At 35.1% G+C, this 21,939-nt stretch overlaps 1 protein-coding gene across 2 annotated transcripts in view; it reads right to left on the bottom strand.

Moving 5' to 3' along the window:
- Nucleotides 1-8,502: 8,502 nt before the first annotated feature.
- LOC140330960 (cytidine monophosphate-N-acetylneuraminic acid hydroxylase-like) overlaps nt 8,503-21,939 on the bottom strand; it is a 67,053-nt gene continuing 53,616 nt past the window's right edge. For both annotated transcript variants that reach the window (XM_072411588.1, XM_072411589.1), the window contains exons 7-14: nt 21,375-21,456; nt 21,137-21,274; nt 16,849-16,984; nt 14,296-14,436; nt 12,782-12,956; nt 12,217-12,333; nt 10,674-10,789; nt 8,503-9,085 (exon numbers count right to left, since the gene is read on the bottom strand). In XM_072411588.1, the coding sequence (XP_072267689.1) occupies nt 8,974-9,085; nt 10,674-10,789; nt 12,217-12,333; nt 12,782-12,956; nt 14,296-14,436; nt 16,849-16,984; nt 21,137-21,274; nt 21,375-21,456 (1,017 nt within the window). In that variant the 3' untranslated portion in view covers nt 8,503-8,973. The remainder of the gene's footprint in view (nt 9,086-10,673; nt 10,790-12,216; nt 12,334-12,781; nt 12,957-14,295; nt 14,437-16,848; nt 16,985-21,136; nt 21,275-21,374; nt 21,457-21,939) is intronic.

The raw sequence follows: 21,939 nt of genomic DNA, 5'->3' as shown, positions 1-21,939 counted from the left end.
TGATAGCTAGTTTCCTGCCCTGCTTCCTGTTTAAAGTCTACTTTCACGAAAATTCAAATTCCTGCATGCTAGAAATAAATGTAGACATTTCCTTCCTGTTTCACCTTTTTAAGAGTAGAACCATGCTGAATAAACAACCCTCTCATTACTGTTTTGTGAGCTTCCCAAACCACTATAGGCTTACTTTCAGGGACGCCAATAAAGGTAAAATAGTGTTATTTCAGGGGACATGGCTTTGTTATGAACCGTTTAACCAGAAGAGCAGGTGATCACTAATAGCAGCATAAACTGAGGTGTGAGATATCTGATAGTGCAGTAAATGTTTATTGAGAGAATGATGCAAATGTATACATGTGAAAATATATAAACATAGTGATAAACCCAGACATAGCAAACACAACCAAAACTGCTAATTAGCAAACAAATATGTGAATAAAGACACCAGTAAAGAACTAATATGGGCCAGCTTTACAGCAGGTCAGGATCAAAAAGGTCTTCTAACAAGAAGAACGGGTCATGATCCAGAATTGAAAATAGGACCAGAGAGCACACTATGGAACAGGCTAAATATCACAGAGAATCTAGCAATTATTCAGGGAGGGCAATGCCCTTTAATAGGGAGCTCCCAGCACAGCTACATGCATAATGAGATCTTCTTGAAGAAGACCACCTGCTGGTGGCTGGTGGAAGTTCATGGTAGATCAGATACTAAGCGCCACCAACAGGAGAAGCAAAGTATGGCAGAACTCATACCAAGCTGACATGACCCCCAATCTTTTAGGGAGACTCATTCAATTCCAGGCCTTGGTAGAAGTGTGACTATGGGCTAAGCTTAAGAACACTGGATGAGAAAATGCCTATTGAGAAATCTGTAATCTGAGAAAGATTCGATTGGAAAAACCGAAAAGGGTCTCCCAGTACATCTGATTTGCCATGGAGAATAACATGAAGTCTCTAGCTGGTGGATTTGACATCCTCCACACATCTCTTAGTTAATGGTGCTGTGGGCAACACTTAAGATACTCTTCTCAAGAGGAGGCAACATGACAAGTAAAACTAGTTGCATCCAAATTGCAATCAACCAAGGTTTTTTGTTGATTGCAATTTTCAGAAGATAAATTTGCAGTGAGGATACTTACTCTCTTTGATCCCAAGCTCTCAGAACCATTTTGGTACCCAGTTGGAAAGAAGAGTGCTCAAAAATAAATAGGTGATAGATAGATAAGCGGGAGAAGGAGAGTCGTGGGACCTAAAAGGAGGGAATAGGGAAAACAAAAGGGGAGGGGAGAAATAGGGGAGGAAAACCTAAGAAAGAAAAAAGTGAATTAAAATAAATATAGGATCGACTCAGTGGCAGAGATAGCCAACAGAGGGCTGATGCAGGGTACATACAAGGGTACAATACATAGGTACATACAAGAAACAACAAAATAAAACACTAATGCAGACAATGGATTAAACGTAACATACAAGATCAGACTTTAAATGGAATATCATATGGAAACTCACCTGCAATTTAAGACTACAATCCCTGTAGAATTCCATTACCTATTAGAATGTGTTTGAGGTTTTGCATAACTGCATAACTGCACAGATATACATAGTGGTTACATCAACTTGCTTTGATATACAATATATACATCATTGGCAATTGCTAATATCTAAATGTTCTAAACGAACCCAAAGACAATATGTGTGGTTAGGTAAGCCAAAGTTCCTGGAGACCTAAAAGTTACAGAATGATTCATGGTAAATACATACACACTTAGTTTATTCTGGTACATGCAGTGTGCACCATCTCCAGCAGCTAAGAGTGCAAACAATTTGCACTAAAGTGATGTATCAACAAAAAGAGGTGCGTCATCAAGTTTTAGACTTGGATTTGGTTGTAACAGTTGTCAGCATTAGATTTCCAATTTATCAGTAATGCCAAAACATGGCCTGGCCACAGTGAGCATCCGGGGACTTGGAGTGCCCCACTTGTCTTCGAGTAGATTTAGTTGAGTTAACATAGCCTCATGTAAATCATGCTGTGTTCCAGCTGGAAGATACAGAAATATTACATAAAAAAAAATAAATTAAAGCTGTAATGAGCAAGCTCCATATCTACAGTTATGTTCTTGTCGTTCTTGCAATTTCAAAAACAGGAAATAAGGTAACCCCACAATGACCCCCAGAAGAAAAAAAACCCAGCACCTAGTACCCAAAATGAGGAAGGTCACACTAAAATAATAATATTTTTACTTAATTATAAACATTGGCACATTAGTTATGTTTCTGCTAAGAACTGAAAAATCCTTCCTCAGGATCCTTTTTAAGTGTAGTTCTTCACGAACCATGTATATCTATATTTATTCTATATATATAAAATTGGATGTATGTATGTATGTTCCACCATCACTCGAAAACGAATGGCGACATTTCAACCAAACTTGCTATACATATGGCTGAGACTGTGAGTGCACCTGTCATCTTTGTACAGCGCTCTGCTATATGTCAGAGCTACATTTGTATGTATGTATGTATGTATGTGTGTATGTGTGTATGTCATCACTAGGAAATGCATGGAGACATTTCAACCAAACTTGCTATACATTTGACTGAGATTCATGTGAGTGCACCAGTCATCTTTGTACAGCGCTGTGCTTTATGTCAGGGCTACATTTGAGTGTGTACATGTATGTGTGTATGTCATCACTAGGAAACACATGGAGACATTTCAACCAAACTTGCTATGTTCCACCATCACACTGAAACGCATCGACACATTTCAACCATGAGACCCTATAGTAAAAAAAATATAATACAATAGTATAATATATTATTGCAATAAATAAATACCCAGGCAACGCCGGGTAATCAGCTAGTATATATATATCCCAATATACTTTTGGCTCTTAGATGACCTTTAGTGGCTGTTTTGTTAAAAGGTAGTGTCACTATTTCATTTGCTTTCACTTGCAGTGGCTGGATAGTTTTATTAGCTGGACATTCAAAAATTATGACAGTAAACAAACTGTATATTTCATTTTGATAGGTCCAAAAATGTGTTCCTGTTTTTATTATTTTGCTTAAATGTCTTTTAATTTTCCATATAGAAAGTGTTCTTTATAAACAATGACTAATTTTTTTTACATATTACAGTAACATTTTCCCAGTATTGGATAAAGTGGAGGAAAAATAACTCTTGGGTTAGTACTGTAATCCAGGGCTTTGTTAGAACGCCTGAGAACATGATCTAACTAAGGAAAATCTGTAAATCAGAATCTGAAATAACTGCTTGAAGTTTTCTTAAACACACACACTACCAAAATCAGTATTGCAGACTAACTTTAGATGTCCTCTACATTCATGACTAAAGCAGACGCTTGTTTATGTTTATACGCTGAAACAGCATACTATTAGCAGGTCTGTATTCACCAAGACGGTGACATGTTTGTTCTCAGTTTATTTTGAGACCAAAAGATACTTTTTATTATTATCATGGAAAATTATTGCTTTGCCACTGTTTACATAAACCATTTTCAATTATGCACTATTCAGCTTAAAAGTGCATGTTTAGTGAAAAAATCCTTTGCTCAAGTTTGTACCTAGATAGCTACTTATTACCATGTTAAATTAGTATTGTGGCCTGCCATTTAAAGAAAACATCTGCTGCAGCATTCTTTATTTTTACATCTGCACTCTGTATGGTTTTAGGCTACCTGCAAAGTCCCACATACAGCTGTTGATCTTGCCAGAGAAAGCTACCTAATGCAATGTTCTGTGATGAAAAATAAGTTTTCATGTGTTACTTGTACTACAGTGAGAAGATAATGCAGGGAGTGTGGCTGTTAGCATTGTCACTACTGATTAACAACCTGTAGGTTGACAGTTAGCAATTGAAAAGGAATATTTTTGTTCACTTTATGAGCCTTGTGCATTACATAGTAACTCGATTTGTTTCTTGTTGTAGACTATCATATAGCATTCTTTAATTCTACTTTAAGTGTTACTGTCTTACATTTGAAACAATCAAAGCATTACTGTATATATGCTATGGGTATAGAAAGGTTTCCTAAATATTGACGAAGAATAACACATTCTTCACCAAGAACAGCTAGCATTGAAAAATCCACCTGTCCTTAAACTAGCCATCAGAACACAGAGACCTTGTATACTATACTTGGCTTGGCCAATGGACAAATTATAATGGGCAAATGTTTTTTTCTGAAAAAAAAACTAAATTACTGCAAGGTTTCTTTTTCAAGTTTAATAAAGTCACTTTTTTTTCTTTTTTTACCCTGTAACAAAATTATGATTTTTCCTACTGAAATGCACAGCATGGGGTTAATTCTGAATTGCTTCACCCATTAAACAATTGAAGTAGAGGAAATAAAAATGACTAGCTAAATATTGAAAAATCCCATTCTATTTCCTGATAAATAAACTGAAGTACACTGACTTTTTGTATTACTAAAACTATCCAGCCCCTTTCATTTTTTAATATACATTGCAAATATTTAAAAAAAAACATTACAGCTTTTCTGTGTTATAAAAATATTATATAAAAAAAATAGAAGAAGGATAGCAATTTATTGTAGGTTACAGTAATTGCTTTCCTTTTTTTTTTTTTTTTTATAAACTTTGTTTTGGAAAGACAAAAGAATGATGAATCAAAACATATAACAGCAAAAGAGAAAAAAATATCAAGAGATACATTTCACAAAAAAGTAAAACATACAAAACTGTATAAACAGCCAGTACACTGCAGCGTTACAATGTTGCAATTGTCATAAACGAAAGAAATATTGGACACCGCTTACAATATTGCAGTTTATCTAGTCTATCAAATACAGTATTTCTCCATTTTCTGTTTCACTTTTGGGTTCCTCTTTTTTTAGAGCTTTTCAACCGATCTGGGAAGAGAAAAAAAAGGTACAGAACAATATAATCACTGAGCTATAGACAAATTACAGAAAACTTTGCCTTGTATCCAGATGTCTTTCTGTAGTGGAGTCCAGCTTTTATCAAGAAAAACGTAGCATGATGCCTTTTAAAATCAATTCAAGTAATTATCGTTTGCAGGAAAATAAATGCAAAATACTAATTTGGAAATTGATAACAATTTTTTTATTACAAGTTTATAAGTTTAAGTTCACTTAAAATTAAACATTTATTACAAAGTCCATAATATGGGGTAAAATACTAGGCTGTTTTTAAAAAAAGAATGTTGATCAACATGTGATTCATTGACAAATAAGACCATGAGGCATATTTATAAAGCACTGACTGTGACATTCACTAGTCAGTTATTGCAGGTGTACCTTACTGGCATGTTTTTCAGTTACAGAGAATATGTCATTGTCAGGGAAATGAACTGTGCAAAATATGAACTGAATAGGAGGCTGCATTAAGAAACAGGTTTTGCTCTACTAGCCAATGCACCAGGTTGAGATCCTAATGCTGGGTACACACATGCAATAATTGTCGTTGGAAAGGATCTTTCACAATCCTTTCCAACGACTAAGGACTGCACGATGCATGAACGAGTGGTGTACATACAGCACCGTTCTGCTCTATGCAGAGGGGAGGGGTAAAAGATGGAGCAGCACCCTGACGATCATTCGTCGTCCATCATCCGTGGATTCGCCAGGACGGTCGTTCGGACGATGGGCGACGGGCGCTGTACACACACCAGATTCTTGTCCGATATCCGCCCTGAGCCGATGATCAGACGAGAAGCATTGCAAGTATGTATGTAGCCTAAGATACAGCTGTACCGATGGTAGATAACCAAGAATAAAAGCAGAGTGCAGAACAAAGACAGCAAGTTATAACAACAGGGCAAGCAGGGAATGAGGAAAGTCAAGAACAAACATGTACTGTATGTCAGTAACTGGGGGGATAGACACCAGAAACACCAGAACATAAGTACAAGCATCCCCGGATTAAGCACATCCGACATACGGATGACTCCTTTATACGAACAGGGCTTCCCTGCCTTTTCTTTGCAGGACAGAGGCTTGATGGGGGGAGGGGGCAGTTTGCATGACTTGTAGAAGAAGTCTGAGGTTGTGGGTGATCTTAGGTGGGTGAGCTCTTTCTGCAGAGTAACTCTTTAATGACCAACACAATCTCTGCAGTTTTTCTTTTTGCATATCAAAGCACAGCTTGCTCCAGAAGTTAATAAATGTCTAGGCTCCATAAAGTTGTTTTTTTTGCTTTGTTTGTGGTTAATTAACAGTCGGGATTTTATACAGTAACTGTCACCATGCTATCTAATAATATGTTGAGACAAACATCTGTACTAATTGCATTTATAAAAATAATGTACCTGTTCTGACTGACAAATTCAAGTTAAGAACAAACCTACAGTCCCTATCTGGTATGTAACCCGGGGACTACCTGTACACAGGAGCACTAGAACAAAGAAATTTAAGGACTAGAGGCTGGTGACATATTTCCTAAACACCAGGCCATACATCACTTTATGTTAAAAGAAATTGCCAGTGAGCAGACTTTGGAGTGAGGTAAGTGTGCCTGAATAGCCTTCTGTAGTGAATGAATGTCACATTCACTGCTTTATAAATGCAGATTCACATTACATTCAGTTATAAAAATGTGTAAAATTGAAGTAAAATCTTAAGTAAAAAAAACATAAACATGTTGCATAGATTTCTAGAGCAAATTGTGTTTAAATAATTTGTCATATTGATTTCTGTAACACTATTTGTTTTGTACAATTACAAGAAAAATGTGTTGATGAAAACAGAAAAGTTTTGGCAAGACCAGGTCAAAATATACTGGCAATAAAGGGTAGATTCAGACTTGTGATTACAAACAGTGGTGTTTCCTGCTTCTGCATGTCTATTGTTGCCTACTGTAAAGAGCTAGGCACCAGAGTAGTTTGGGGAAAAAAAACTTTTTTTGCTAGGGTTTATGCCTGTGCAGGTGTTTGTAGGCATTTACAGGCATTTTAATACCTTGAAAAGCTGTGTTTTTTTTGTTGGATTTGCTGAAAACATGTAAACAATGCAGCACTCTGTCTAGCTAGGCAGAGTTGCCATAAATGTGCAGCAGCGACACTCAGCTCTGCATAAATGTTTTTGTGATTTCTTATATCAAAAGATGATTATTTGTTAAAAAATAGTATTTCTATTGTAAAAATCTTTATATATATATATATATATATATATATATATATATATATGGGTGAATGAACCATTCTTGCAATGTGTAAGGCATACCATAGACCTAGACCTGATTTTTTCCCCAAGCCTGTAAAGGATACACCTTGATCAGTGAAGCAAACCTGGAATAGATCTGGTCCTGTATTGAAGCATTTGCTAACAAATAGCAATTGACTTTTGAGAAATTCATTCCAGGTTTGCTGCGTCACCCAGCTTCATTGATGAAATTATATCCTCTCCAGTCTTGGAGAGCTTGAATAAAATAGGCCCTATGTGCTGGATTCAGTTTAACTTTGTGGAGGTGGCAAGAACAGCAAAAGAAGTACACCCCTTCTTTCTGTCAAATAAATAATTTGTAAAACATTTCTTGCAAATGGTTTTGAGTGGTAAAACCACCCAAAACCACTTGAAAAACTGCAAGACTCTGCTAGTCTGAAGCCAAAAAGTACAGATAGGTATTCTTCTTCAAAAATTAAGATAACATTGATAATACAGCAGTGTAAAATTACATAACAGAAATACATTTTTGAGATTGTGTATTCACTGAAACTATGTATCTGCCCAGTTACAGTTTCATATATAATTTAATTCCTATATTAAAAGGTTTAACCAGTATTCTACAGAAATTACATTTCTGTTCTCTTTATACATTCATGTTACTGGTGCAAAGTGTCATAACTGGTATAGAAAGCTATGAAAAACCTCTCCTTAAAAGAGTCCCCCTCTAACCAGGGTAAATGCAGCAATGTGTGTTCCTTACACCACATCAAAAAGACAGAAAAATATTCTGGACCAACACTGACGATACTTTACCTAGGTGACAAAAAAACAGTTACTTTTCTATTCCATTTATACCTGTCTGACTTAATGGCCCTGATTTATTAACGTTCTCTAAGGCTGGAGAGAATACACTTTGATCAGTGAAGCTGGTTGATCCAGCAAACTTGGAATAGATCTGGTCCAGGATTCAAAACATTTGCTAGCAAATAGCAAATGATTTTAGGAAATCTATTCCAGGTTTTTAGATCACCCAGCTTCACTGAAGAAAGTGTATTCTCTCCAGTCTTGGAGAGCTTTAGTAAATCAGGGCCAATGTGTTGCATACTATAACCCATGGTAGTGCAGTGATTTGCAATGCAGGTGCATTGAGACATTGGTCTTGATTTATTCAAGCTCTTCAAGGCAGGAGAGGTTACACTTTCATCAGTGAAGCTGGGTGATCCAGCAAACTTGGAATGGCATTTCATAAAGCCATTTGCTATTTGTTAACAAATGTTTTCAATCCTTGACCAAAACAATTCCTGGTTTGCTGGATCACTCAGCTTCACTGATGTGCCTGTATGCTCTCCAGCCTTGGAAAACTTTAATAAATCAGGGACATTGATATAAATAAATGGCATCACAGAACACCTTTGCACTTAACGTACATTACATCAACACAACGTCACAGTGCGCCCTTTCAATTAAATAGGACACACATGCATTCCGTTGTGTGTTTATTTGATGAACACTTTAAACTGCCAGCTTTTGTACTATATCTTACATTTTAGCAAGTCAAGCATAATGGTAAAAAATGTGCTTTGGTGCATATAAAGCTGATTCCACTTTGCCACCTAATTTTACAAGCTTCTTCATATTTATTGACGCATGTACTGAATGGGCCTACCTGAATAGACATATATTGATAGCTCAGGTAAGCCCTTTTACTACATTTTGTTGGTAATACAAAGGGAGAAATCAGATTATAATATTATGAACTCTGATTAGTGTTAGCAGTAATATTTTTTTTATACATGACAGTTTACATTACATTGCATGTCTGTGCATTGCTTTCGTTTTGTTTCTCTCGTTCCAAGAATGCATTCCAGTCAGGTGGTGTTAGAGGTAGCTTGATCTGAAAATGGTTCCAGAATCTAGAAAAGATATACTGATATATTAACAAATTAAAACTCCGGGCTCATTGGAGTCACTATTCTTCCCTGGGTTAAAATACAAGGTTCTGTATGTCACAAAGTGTAAATACTGGGTACTGTTTAGCTGGTTTAAATGATTCTGGGTGTATTTTTATTACAGACGGGTCCACCTCAGTATCTAGATCAGGCCGAATCTGGCCTCCAACGTCTTTTTTTTTGTCCCCCAAAGGAAACCTAAATATGAACTGCAGCTGACCCGCCGCTGCATTAAAATAGCGCCGCTACTACAACTCCTGGCATCACTTGCGTCTATACACCAGTGGGCTCTCTGCCTATGTGTGGCCCCGCATTGGACTATTTTATAGGCACAAATAATGCCGGGAATTTTAGTAGCGGCGCTATTTCAATGAAGAGGGCGTTTCAGTGGCGGGCCACTCATAAGATTTAGCTCCGCATTGGCCGCGTCTGGCATTTCCAGCACTCCCCTTCATCTGTACTTTTTCTTGCTTCTCCAAGGCATGGACATGAATGGTTGGATTTTCATAGAAGAATATTGTTATTATTATTGTTTGCCTGTGCAAAAAGGTTACCATTGAAATTTACCTCAGAAGGCTACAAATTCTAGTGCCTCTTTCTCTATTATAAGCTTGATCCAGATGAATGTGAAGCAAAACCTCTTTGTTTCCATATGAAAAGGTTTTATATCTAATGAGAACGAAAAATTTCCTCAGTTTTTTCAATAAATTTCAAGGTTGGCCCGCGACTTTGTCTAGGTTTCTAATTTTGTCCCTCTGTGTATTTGAGTTTGACACCCCTGATCTAGATGTTTTGCCTTGAAAAATTTCTAGGGTATCTCTGCATTATGAATTGAAACGTCTGTCTAACAGTTTACAGATAAACAGCGATAAGAGAGCCGAGATTTGTTGCTTTGTACAAAGCCACAGCAGTTGTGTGTAGGTTTAAACATTATGTTATCATTATGTCAAACTTAGCAGCCTTTATCTCTTGATGGGGTCCTAGAACACTAGGACCATTAGGCACCCATGGGCTTACCTAGGCTGATGGGTTGCAAAGCACCATGGTGAATAGGGCTTTCATCTACTTATTGCTCACCCTATTTTTGATGTATTCCCTCTCTTTGCTCTTGCCTCATTTTCATTACTGTATCCAATCTTTCTAACTAGTAACCTAAGTATATTTCTTACCCCTACATACAAAGAAAATCTATCTTCTTACTTTTGTTATATAGAGTCAGAAAATTAGCTTTTAATAAAGTTCTACCTGTCAAAGTGTAAACAACACACAAGGATATCTATATTTCTCACTATATATCTCAAAATTTCTCACTTTAACTAACGCATGCTCATGTTGGCACAAATAGTTTATTCCTCTACCCACTTTAACCACACCCTGTGTCTTTATGTACTGAATATTCTGGCATGTAGTGTTAACAAAATATATTCTCTGCTTATGCATTTGTTCATGTATTTCATTTCTTATTGCTAAGTTTGTAGAACTTTAACAACACAGTCTTAAAATATAACGCATATAGTTTAATGTATCTGTAATAGAGTAATTGAAAACATACTGATGATGGTAGATATCTGGGTCCCTCTGAATTCGTGTTTGAAATCCAATGTATAAATCATCCCACAGAAGACCATTTTTCACAACATGTCTCATGACAGTAGCTCTACTTCTTATCTGTCATTAAATAAAACATACATTGTTTAAATCCTGCTCTGAAAACATTCAGAAATGAGTCTGAAATGTGCATAAAAGGATACTTATTCCAGCAATAGCAAATACTATACAGAAATTTCTAATTAAACATTTTTTGCATGCTAGATTTTCATAGTTCTCAGTCCTAGATTATGTAGTGTTTATTATTCCTCAAAATACAGTAGAATATGTATGCTCATTCAAAATTATTATACAGTGGTGTAAGGCAGAACACAAGTTAAAAGAGCAATTTTTACTGTATGCTAAAAGTACACAAACCCTATTAATACTATATGGCCAATCCCAAAAGTAGATCATAAAGTAAGTTGGTGCATATTTTGTTTCCTGGTATTTCTTTTTATATTCATAGTCACTATCAAGAAATGCCGTTTTTTTAATACTTCCTAAATTTTGCTTATTATTTTTATAGGTTTTCACAAAGAACCAGCAGGAGACGTTCTTAGCACCTTTTCACATATTTTCTTGTTTTTTACCACTTTGTATTAAAAAGCCTTTTGTTTATAAAGTCAACGACTCAAGTTGCAAATTACACACACACCCACAACTTAATGAGTTAGAACATTGATTTGTATAGGTTTAACAAATTAATAGATTTCAAAGAATTATGAAAACAATGAAAGTACTGCTTCAAATGTGTGTAAACAGCTTAAATTCTTTTAGTTAATTATGTAAATGTTTCAATAATTTTGCTTGTATTTTATATCTCTATAAATAAAAGAACATTTTACCAATAAAGTATTTTTTTTTATTATTTTTTTTTCTTAAAGTATAATTTTTTACACATTTACTATTAATCTTTCGTATGGCCAGGACTAACCCGACTGTTTTTTACGCTTTTTAAGACATCCAAGTATGAAATAAATGCAGTCAAAAAAAAATCCTGTTGTTTACAGATCTTATTAACTAATGCTGAATAACATATGCACAAACATATATGTTTGAAGCCAAGTCAGGGCAGTGTATTATCACCTTCACTTCCTCTACCCCTGTATGATTGTCAATCACAGCCTAAAATACAGAAATATTCTGCAGCACCTTTTCTTTAGAAAATCTTTAATTAAAAAAAAAACACACAGATGTTAAATAAGGTATAAATGTTTTTAAACTGAAAACAAAGGTTGTATTCTCTACCATGCTTATAACACAGAAATACATCATTCAATATTCAGTATTTGCTAACATGCTTATTTATTAGGACAATGCACAAAGCAAAGCTTAAAGCTCTTCCTGCTTCTGTTACTTTGATTGTACTTTAGTATTATGCAGATTTCTCGCCTGTAACCCCTATTTATTTTACAGCTCTGCATAATATGTTAACACTTTATAATTAAAATGAGAATAATAGAATTAATAAAAAAAAAAACCCTGTATGGTAACTCTAGACTTACTTCTTCATAAGGATGGTCACGGCTTGGTCTTTCATTTGGAAAAGACAGATCTGAGAAATCCACCAAGTAGTTGTACCCCCGACGCAAGTCAACAAAATCATCATCAGTTTCAATCATCTGCAAAAGAAAAACATACATTTAATATAGGAAAATACTTGTTTAGCCCCATTACCTACAGTAACTGCTGTCCACTGGGTTGTTCATAAATGATTGTAAGCCAGGACACTATCTGCAAGTTTATATGTTCTCCCCATGTTTGCGTGGGTTTCCTCCCACATCTCAAAAACATTTTGTTATTTATTTTGATTAAAATTGGTCATATTTTTGCTATCTCTTTCTGTTAGCATGTACCTTGCTAGCACATGTTTATTAAACAGAACCTAACCAACTCAAAGGCTTCTTCTTCTTCTAAAGTCAAGGTTTGATATTTTTAGATGTTTCAAAAATAAATGTTATTGTTTTTATTATACACATAGCTACATAGTTTTTTTTAACATATGTTGGGTTCAGCTTTATTAAACAATAGATATAATACTGACACATCCAGACAACTCATTGTACTTACCCTGACAACCAAGTTATAGCCTTTGAACCCAGCCCATGTAAAATATTCTTTAATCCAAGCTGCATACTTAAAGATTTCATCAGTAAATGCAGCAAACATGGGATCCAGATATGTATTAAAGTCCCAAGAATCTTTAAAGATTTTGGTGCCTTCTGGTGGATCACAAATGGTGTCCCTATCCCACACAAAAGAAATATTAATGATCAAAATGTATCGATACACAGACATAAAAAGTATCTGGTCATTATATTTCGGCAAACATAATTACTAGAAGAATTCCTCATATAAAAAAAATCAATTGGTGGAAGAGATAAAGTAAACTTTATGTGTCTCATAGGTTATTTTATATACATTTAGGTGGGTAGGATGGTCCAGTAGTTAAATGTTAAAGTTGAACGTATTCCCTTCTTAAAGGAACAGAAACTTCTTGCTATAGGTGGAACTTTTATTGATATGTGTCAGAACAATCAAATGTGGCTATTGTTCTAAATTTTTTACCTTGTGTTTATAACAACAAAATGATTAGCATAATTGAAAAGATACAACCCAGGATGGGAGTTTCTACCTTTCAAACCAACCAATAAAATAAATACATTTAGCACAGTATGGATATAGTTAACCTTTTATCTAGGAGCGTATTTCAATCAATAATGCCTATGTAGAGATTTTGTCAAATAAAAGGCCAACTAAACAATGGTCACTATCATAAGTTCCTAACTATAAAAACATTTACAATGTTTGTAAGTCTGGTAAAACAATGGTCTGTTGGTCACAAACTTGATGTATGTTGAGAGGTCACAATGATTTGAGACAATGTGGGGAAACATAAGATGTAGGTGATAAAGTAATTTGTTGGTATAAGGCAAAAGCCTTGTATATAGTATATTTTATTATTCCTTCTTATAAAAAATCATCAATTCCACATCATAATATTATGCCTTGCATTTAGGCTGATTAATTAAAGCTCTCCAAGGCTTCAGAGGATACACTTTCATCGGGGAAGCTGGGTGATGCAGCAAACCTGAAATGGATTTCTTAAAATCATTTGCTATCAAATATTTTGATAAATATTCTGGACCAGATCCATTTCAGGTTTGCTGGATCACCCAATCCACTGATGAAAGTGTATTCTCTCCAGCCTTGGAGAGGTTTAATAAATCAGGTCAATAGTTTCCCCTCTTTTTGGGCAGTGTCAGAAAACTTTGGCCTTTAGAAGGAAAGGACTGGTATCCAGGAAGGACACAAATCACTGCCAATAACAATTAATGGAAAAAAAGAAGGGTGACCTTTAGTATGCTTCCAGAACCAAGTAAGGGTATTAGTAAATCCTAATGCACAGATCCGTGCATCTGGGTCAAAAGTCAAACTGGGTCTACTAATGCATTTGGTACCATTTTGTAAATGCAAAAAAGAAAGAACTTTAATTAAATGTGCTAATATTGTCATTACATTTCTTACAGTGTTTTAAAGTGAACTAGATAATCCAATATAAGAAATGATTTCTGATTCACTACCTGCCACTTGGATCTTTTAATAGCTTGCCAACGTCCAACACTGCCCCTGGCTTTGGAGTCCAAGTAGTAACATTTGAAATTTTATTTATCAGCTGATTCAATGTTGCAGCGTCATTTTTAAGATTTGTCTCTTTAATATACCTGCAAATAAAATAGATTACAATGATGTATCATTGGAAAACAGGGTTGTGAATGCATAGAGTACAACAGAAAATAATAGGAAATCTATTCTTCCTTCTGAGATATAACAGGGATTTATAACCGCTGTATAGTATGTCTATAAGCTACAGTTGTAGGCCTGTTCATAAAAGCTCAGGCTGATAAATTAAAAAGAATTGATACATTAGGATGGATTTTCCTGGGTAATGGTTTCAGTTTATGCTCAGTTAACACCTAGTGGTGCATCTTTAAAGTGCATTTGTGTTTGAAAAAGCAGAGCCGTGAAAAACAAGCCGTTTTTAATACTCTTTATATGGAGGAAACAGAGCCATGTACTGGTGGCCAACAATAATGCACAAATGATAATTCATCATCACGTGACCCATCATAGCAAACTCAGAATTACAAAATACTTTATCCTGTAAAAAGGAGGAAAAAGATAAACCCATTGAGCCCATATGATTTACATTTTCCACTTTTGAATAAAGTTTTTTTTTTAATTTAAAATTGAAGAATTTGAATAAGCATTACAAACAAATAAAAATCAGTAAGTGAAAAATTAGCAGTACTTAAACAAGTCAGTAAAGTCATAAATACAGAAAATTTGTAAAACAGCAGTAAAACACATGAGACTCTCACATCAGGCAAACACCCAGCTTCAACAAATTTTTTCTTTTTTTTTTGGATAGACAAGGGAAGAAAGATGGGTAGAAAAAAAAGGGGGGGGGGGGGGTTGTAGACAGAAGACAAGGTGGGCGCACATGTATCTAAATCTAGAAAAGGACCACCTTAGACTGTACTAACAGCATCAGAAGATACAGCCTCTGCATAGTTCCAGGAGAATTGGAATATCATCCAGTAACATCACCTGTTTTAGAATTGTTCCTCTGTCCCTCTCAAGGAGGAAGTGTGGTCTTCCATCAGCATTAATTCAGTGACCCTTGAAAACCATTGAGCCTTTGTGGGAGTTCTTGCCTGATGCCAAAAAACAGGCACAAAAGCCCTGGCAGTGTTGACTAATCTGAAAGTTGAGATTTGTAGTAACGATGACTCAGAAAATGTATTCAGTGGAGTAAGAAGAATCCTGGTGCAAAGGGAATGGAACGGTCAGTAAATTTCTGTATAATCTGTTGGACTTTGGTCCAAAAGGACTGAATCTTAGAACGGGCCCCTCCAAAAAATGGAGCAAAGTCTCTCGATCTGCATTAAAGCTCCAACACCTGTTGGAGTATTCTTGGTATATGGTGTGTAGAAGGATCGGGACACAGTACTATTGTGTAGCCAGTTTATATCTAAGTTCCTGATCAGACATGCTCAGTGAAGACATGAAAGACAAAAGACAGTTAGAATATATCTGCTTTGGGAGAAAATAACCCCAAAGACATTTTCCCATTTAGGTATAAACAATATACCCGAGTTAGGTTGGAATACAAAAAACAAATAGGGTTGAAATATGATGACGGGCCAGACCATTCCCCAAACATAAACATTCGAAAATCATTCGAGAGTGCTAGAAAATATGAGGCTTAGGCAGAGTAATAAGAAAGTGGTGTAGTTGAATTGTCTGCCAAAAAGCCAGTAGAACTAGGAGAGGGTTGGTCCTTAGGTCGGATGTTATGGATAGACTTATATGGCCAGTGGGTGATACTGGAAAAAATGAGATGTGAGCCAATCCCTGCTATCCTAGTCTATGAAATGTTCAATCCAAAGAAAAAGCCTGGAGAGAATGAAGGATAGCGAACGATCAGGATTCAGGAAGAAAGGGTTGGTGATTTATTTACGGTAAGTGCACGGCATATTTTTAAAAGATCTGAGGTGTTGCGCCTAAAGTTTGGTGAGCCCAAAGATGGCTGGGGGTAACATCTACACACCACAACATTAATCATGGGACTGTTCCATGGACACCTATTGTTTCCAATGGGAATGTCTCTATAATTCTACTAAATGGACAGCCGCAAAGCAGTGTGATATATCAGGTAAACCTAATCCTTTAAAGAGTTATAAAAATTACATACCAAAGATGTTTTTAATCACAAATTCATTTGTGAATTTTATTGACATTTCTGTTGATTACTGTTTTTAATATAAACAGTGACAACCACATGTGCCCTAGGTTTATACTCGAGTGAAAGTTTCCTGTTTTTTTCAGGTAAAATTAGGTACCTTGGTGTATATTCAGATTGGTTATGTTCGAGTATATATGGTACTTTTTTCTAGCAAATGTTATTTAAGCATTAATAATGAATAATGAAATCAGTGGTTATTGAGTTGACATTTAAACAATGGTACAATTATTTTCGTAGTAAGACCTTTCTGCTCATCCCTGGTTACAATATATATATATATATATATATATATATATATATATATATATATATAAAAAGTCAAACATACTTATCTGATGGATGTGCCTCCACAAAGTAACCAGCAAAAGGGCAATAGATATGGGGGTTCAAGTCTTTCACAAGCTGGGCTTTATAATGCAGAAGTTTCTTTCTTTCTGTCTTTACGAACTGTGATTTCCATTCCTCTGCACATTAAGAGACACAATACACAATGAGTGAGAGAAGAGTGAAAATGTTTAAAAGTGAGTTAAGCATTTATAAACTTATTTTAGGTCAGATATACTTTTCAAGATCAAAAACTAAAATGAAAGGTTCAGATTGCAAAATTCTATCATAAATGGCCAAGGCTAATATCTACAACTAGACTATATTACTAGCCCAGCTACATCAATACCGGTACATTATTATATAAAATATAGAGTTTTGAGATTGTCTGCTAAAGAGAGCTAGATAAATGCAATTTCCTGTCCTGTGCAATTTTCCCGTGATATCAACCACACAGAGAGTGTGTAGAAAATTTTGGGTCTTGTCAAAATACAGACACTGGGTTTGAACAATCACCAGGTTATGGATTTTTTTTTATGTAGTAGTAATAGGATGGCTTCATTAGACAAATCACCTATGATTTGGGTTGGCTTGCAGTAAAATTTAACTTATGTTCCATTTCAGTTATGTGAGAGACTAACATGACACTTACTTTATTTGCAAAGTGTGAAAAGTAAAACATGCTTTGATGTATTTTACTATTACTGTACAGAGGACTGTAATTGGATTGAAAAAAAAGTTTGGCAAAGCACTGTTTTTTTACTAAATTCGGTAAATAAACCCAAATATACAAGTGATACTGCATACTTTCTGAGCACTGTGCATTATTTGTCAAAAGCCTCATTGAAATGTTTTTAATGTGATGTACCAAAATTTAAACTCCAGGCAAACACCTAAATACACAAATAATTTAAACAGGGGAGCTGCAAAGATATTTTGTATGCCTATCCACAACACAGTTTTGTCTGGCAGGGGAGAAAACCTGATCTTTCACTGTATTTAATTATTCATACTGGCCAACAAAGGAGCACATTTTGCTATTCTTCAGCATAACACAAATCAATAAAGTGCACATAGAGAAGGATAGAGGCCACTTCTCAAATCAGTCTAATATACAAGACAAGATGATTCACAAGAACCAGATAGGACCTAAAATTGGCTTCAAACACAATACATACTGATAAAATCAAACTTCTAATCATTTTTATTAAACAAAAAGCATTAAAATAATTACAGAGAATGGTAAGATATAATAAGTTAAAAATAATTATATAGATCAACATGCAAAAGTATAAATATTAGTTATTGGTGTGTTCATCAAGTTCAACATGTTTACACTACATCCCTACTTTTTTTGAGAAAAAGTAAAACCAAACAAGTGGGACTTTAAAGGTGTGAGCATGCACAAAAAATCATTACCTTTGTCCAACCATAAATAGTAATCCAAAGTAATCCATAGTAATCCAAAACTTTACCAACCATTTTTTAATCAATATCACATCAATCTTAAAGGATATTACCATATATTTGAAACAGACAACTATACCTATTTGATATGAGTAAAATATATCATCTTTATAAATATACTTGAAATGCGTTTTTTTAGGTCAAGTTTTTATGGGTCAGTGGTGATATTCTTCAAAAACCTCTTTGGGATGATTATGGTCCTAAGATAAAAAGAATTAGTGAATTGGTGATCTGACAAGCCTAAGAAGTTTATTTGTAGGATTACCAATGTTTTAATATCTTTTAGAATTGATATGATATTGTTTTTATAAACAATGCTCAATAAAGTTTTGGTTTGACCAAAAATATTGATTCATTGCACGTGCAAAAGTGAAGAACCTCCAAAAGAAAGCTCCAGGCTGTATGGTGACATTGGATTTTTAAGATGCTGCCTTCAGTTATCCCTATACTTTCTGTATTCTAAAATGCATCTGTGTGTTATGTACCATGGTCAATAATAAAATAAATAAAAAATGTTAAATAAAAAAAGGAAAAGTCTGACTTCACTCATACAGATATGATGAAAAAAAAAAAGACAAAAGGTAGTCCTGATAGCTAAAAGGGTGTTGACACTCCTAATTCTCTACACAATTCACACCAGGAGATGCTTCCTGAAAATGATTGTATATTGTATAATAGTATAATGGTTCCCTGGAGATAAGAGATCTACTTCAGCTTTTTACATACTTGATGATGTTGTTCGGTGTTTAAATCTTTATGTGTATCTGTTACCATGGAATACTTTAGTCCTTCCTGGAACCTCATATCCAGCATCCAACATAATCGATCTACAGAAATTCACTGGGACGTAGACCTAAACACTGTATACTATAAATTGAAACATTCTAGAAAATGATTTAATAAAGACCTAAATGGGCAAGTTGTATTGGCAATCCCAATATTCCTACTCAGAACACCTAGCTATCTTTTACTAACTTCAGTGCACAAGCTTAGGAAGCAAAAGACTATTTATATCCATTACAACTATAAAGGGACAAAACAGCTTCCCCATACAACCCTCTTACTGATTACTTCAGAAATTTCCATTGCTGATCTATAACTAACATTGTTTCCTTCATTCACCAATCTTTATTACATGGAAAATAGGAATCATCTTGGCACTATTCCAAAATCATCATCATTTGCATTTTTCGCAAATCCTTCCCCATTTACACTCCTCACATCCATTCAAGATAGGAAGTCTTGACACATTTCTGACCAAGCCTACATAAATGGCAAATAATTAGAGATGATCAATATCTCATCACATGAATTAATCATTTAAAAACATAACGTTTAAAGCTTGGCCTGATTTTGTTTGCCCTATCAAAATACTGAATAAATTTAAGATTATAAAAGAATTGTAACCTTTTGCCATCCCATCAATGAATACTAATTCAAATATCAAAAGAAATACAACCCTCTAACAAGGGTGGAAATATAGTTGTGATAGGTGATAATCAATACAAACACATACAAATATTATCCTACAGAGTCCGATCCACTCCAGTTATTTTAATTATATTGAACTATTCTAACAGGAATGCTATACTAATATTGAGAACAGATGTGGTCATGCAACAACAGGCTAAGACATGGAAGACTGCCCCTGAAAACCAACCTTCTACTCTCTACTTCCTCTAGTTTTTACCTGCCTTAATGAACATGCAACTTACTTGACTAACACCTGTTTAAGACCATTTGTCATCAGCATGCCCTCGTACTTTGGGAAAACCATATAGTTAATAAAAAATAATAGATGCCATATTAGCCCCAGTAAAATCTTTCTTGATTTATAGATATTTAAAACTCATTAGTTAAGTATCTTAAAATAAATAAAGGATTTGATGTTATTAACAGTTATGTATATATATATATATATATATATATATATATATACCTTTGCCAAATTCTTTCCTGGCACAGGTACATGGATGAAATATTCATGATCTGGACAGGAAAAAGTTCCAGAATATTATTTCAGCTATTTAGTCTTTAGTTTAAAATTCACTATGACCTACCATCAACAAACAATTTCCTTTCTGATTGGTCATTATCCAACCAAGTTTGTCACTAGCCACCACCCTTTATAGTAAACCCATTGCTAAAAACTCTATTCTCCATGCTGCCTGTTTGCACCCTTACCTCTTATACACAGCACTCCATATAGTTTAATACCTTATGCTAGGTAGGAACTGTTCAGCAGACTTTGAATTTCAAGACCAATTACAGTATCAATGTTGTAGGAGGTATAGCCATTACCAATTAAAAACCACTTACCGGAAAGTCAAATCTGGAATAGGAGAAGAATTACTTTTCGTCAAAAAATCTAGGAGCCTCAATTAAACTACTCAGAGTGTTACTACTAGTAAGTTAGTAAGTATTCATGATTTAGTTAAACCCAGAGAACCACACAAATGACCCCAAGGAGACCCCAGATCACCACAGTCTTTAATGCTTTGGTGTTGATCTTTGAGGATGACATTACAACCTGCATTGGTCCACTGGGTCAGACACCCTTTCCCTGTGACCTGTGTACCTTTCAGGTTGGTTGTATGAACACTATGTCTCGTGCACATGTGCGCAAGTAAATATTATATTTAGCCTATGATATTTTTACATTGTCTGTGATTATTTCTCATGTTTAATAACTAGGAACTTTGAGTTTTTTGGTTTGTATTGTGTTGATGCCAACTGGTTATTCTTATGATTCATCTTTTTCTGTACATTATTCTTCAGTAAAGGCAGGGCAAACAGTTATATCAGTTTCACATTTGAAGATTTACCTGTAAACTTTCCACCACTGAATGTCATTGGAAACCCAGATGCACCTCCTGCAAAGTCACTCATCATTACAGCCACATGTGTGGGGAGCTTTCCTCCATTGGGCCGAGTGCAGTCCACTGTATTGAGGATTTTATGTCCTATTGGCATCAATTTAACAATTTACATTGGCGTCTGATTAAAGATAAACTAAAATTTACCAAAGTGTACCTGGAACGGAAATTGAAAAAAAGGTGCTACCTTTGTATTCTACAATAATACAAGTGTCCATTTCCGGGTGAACTCCATCCATCAGTATCATAAATCGGAGATCTGCATCCACCTGGGAAAACAACAAGAGTACTTTTTTTGTATTGCATACCACTACATTTATTCTGTCAATGTAATTGGCAAGATTAAACCAGCTGGCAAAAGTTAGATCAGAATGTAAACAAAGAAGAGGAATACTACATAGTGAGACACTAAAAGACAGGCTTTTGAAGGGCAAGGTAATTTCATTAAAATCACTAAATTTTTTTAAACCGAGACATGTTTTAAAAACTTGGAACAAAAGTCTCCTTAGTTAACCCTAGGCTAACATAGGTACACTAATTTAAAATTCTGAAGTAGCAATGTTGTGTTTCATTATACTAAATTTGCAGTAGCAGTTAGGTTTCCCACACGATGCCCCTGATTCATCAAGCAAAATCGGATTATCGGTCGCGCATTCGTATTAGCGATCCGGAATCGCGCGCGATCGCGCTATTCAACAACCGGAAAAGCTCGCGCACGGAGCCGCGCTTATCCGACAGCTTTTTACTGGCGA

This window comes from Pyxicephalus adspersus, chromosome 5, assembly GCF_032062135.1.
Source record: "Pyxicephalus adspersus chromosome 5, UCB_Pads_2.0, whole genome shotgun sequence".
Taxonomy (NCBI): Eukaryota; Metazoa; Chordata; class Amphibia; order Anura; family Pyxicephalidae; genus Pyxicephalus; species Pyxicephalus adspersus.
The sequence above is the reverse complement of the archived record's forward strand: the minus strand, read 5'-3'. Positions and strand labels throughout refer to the sequence as shown.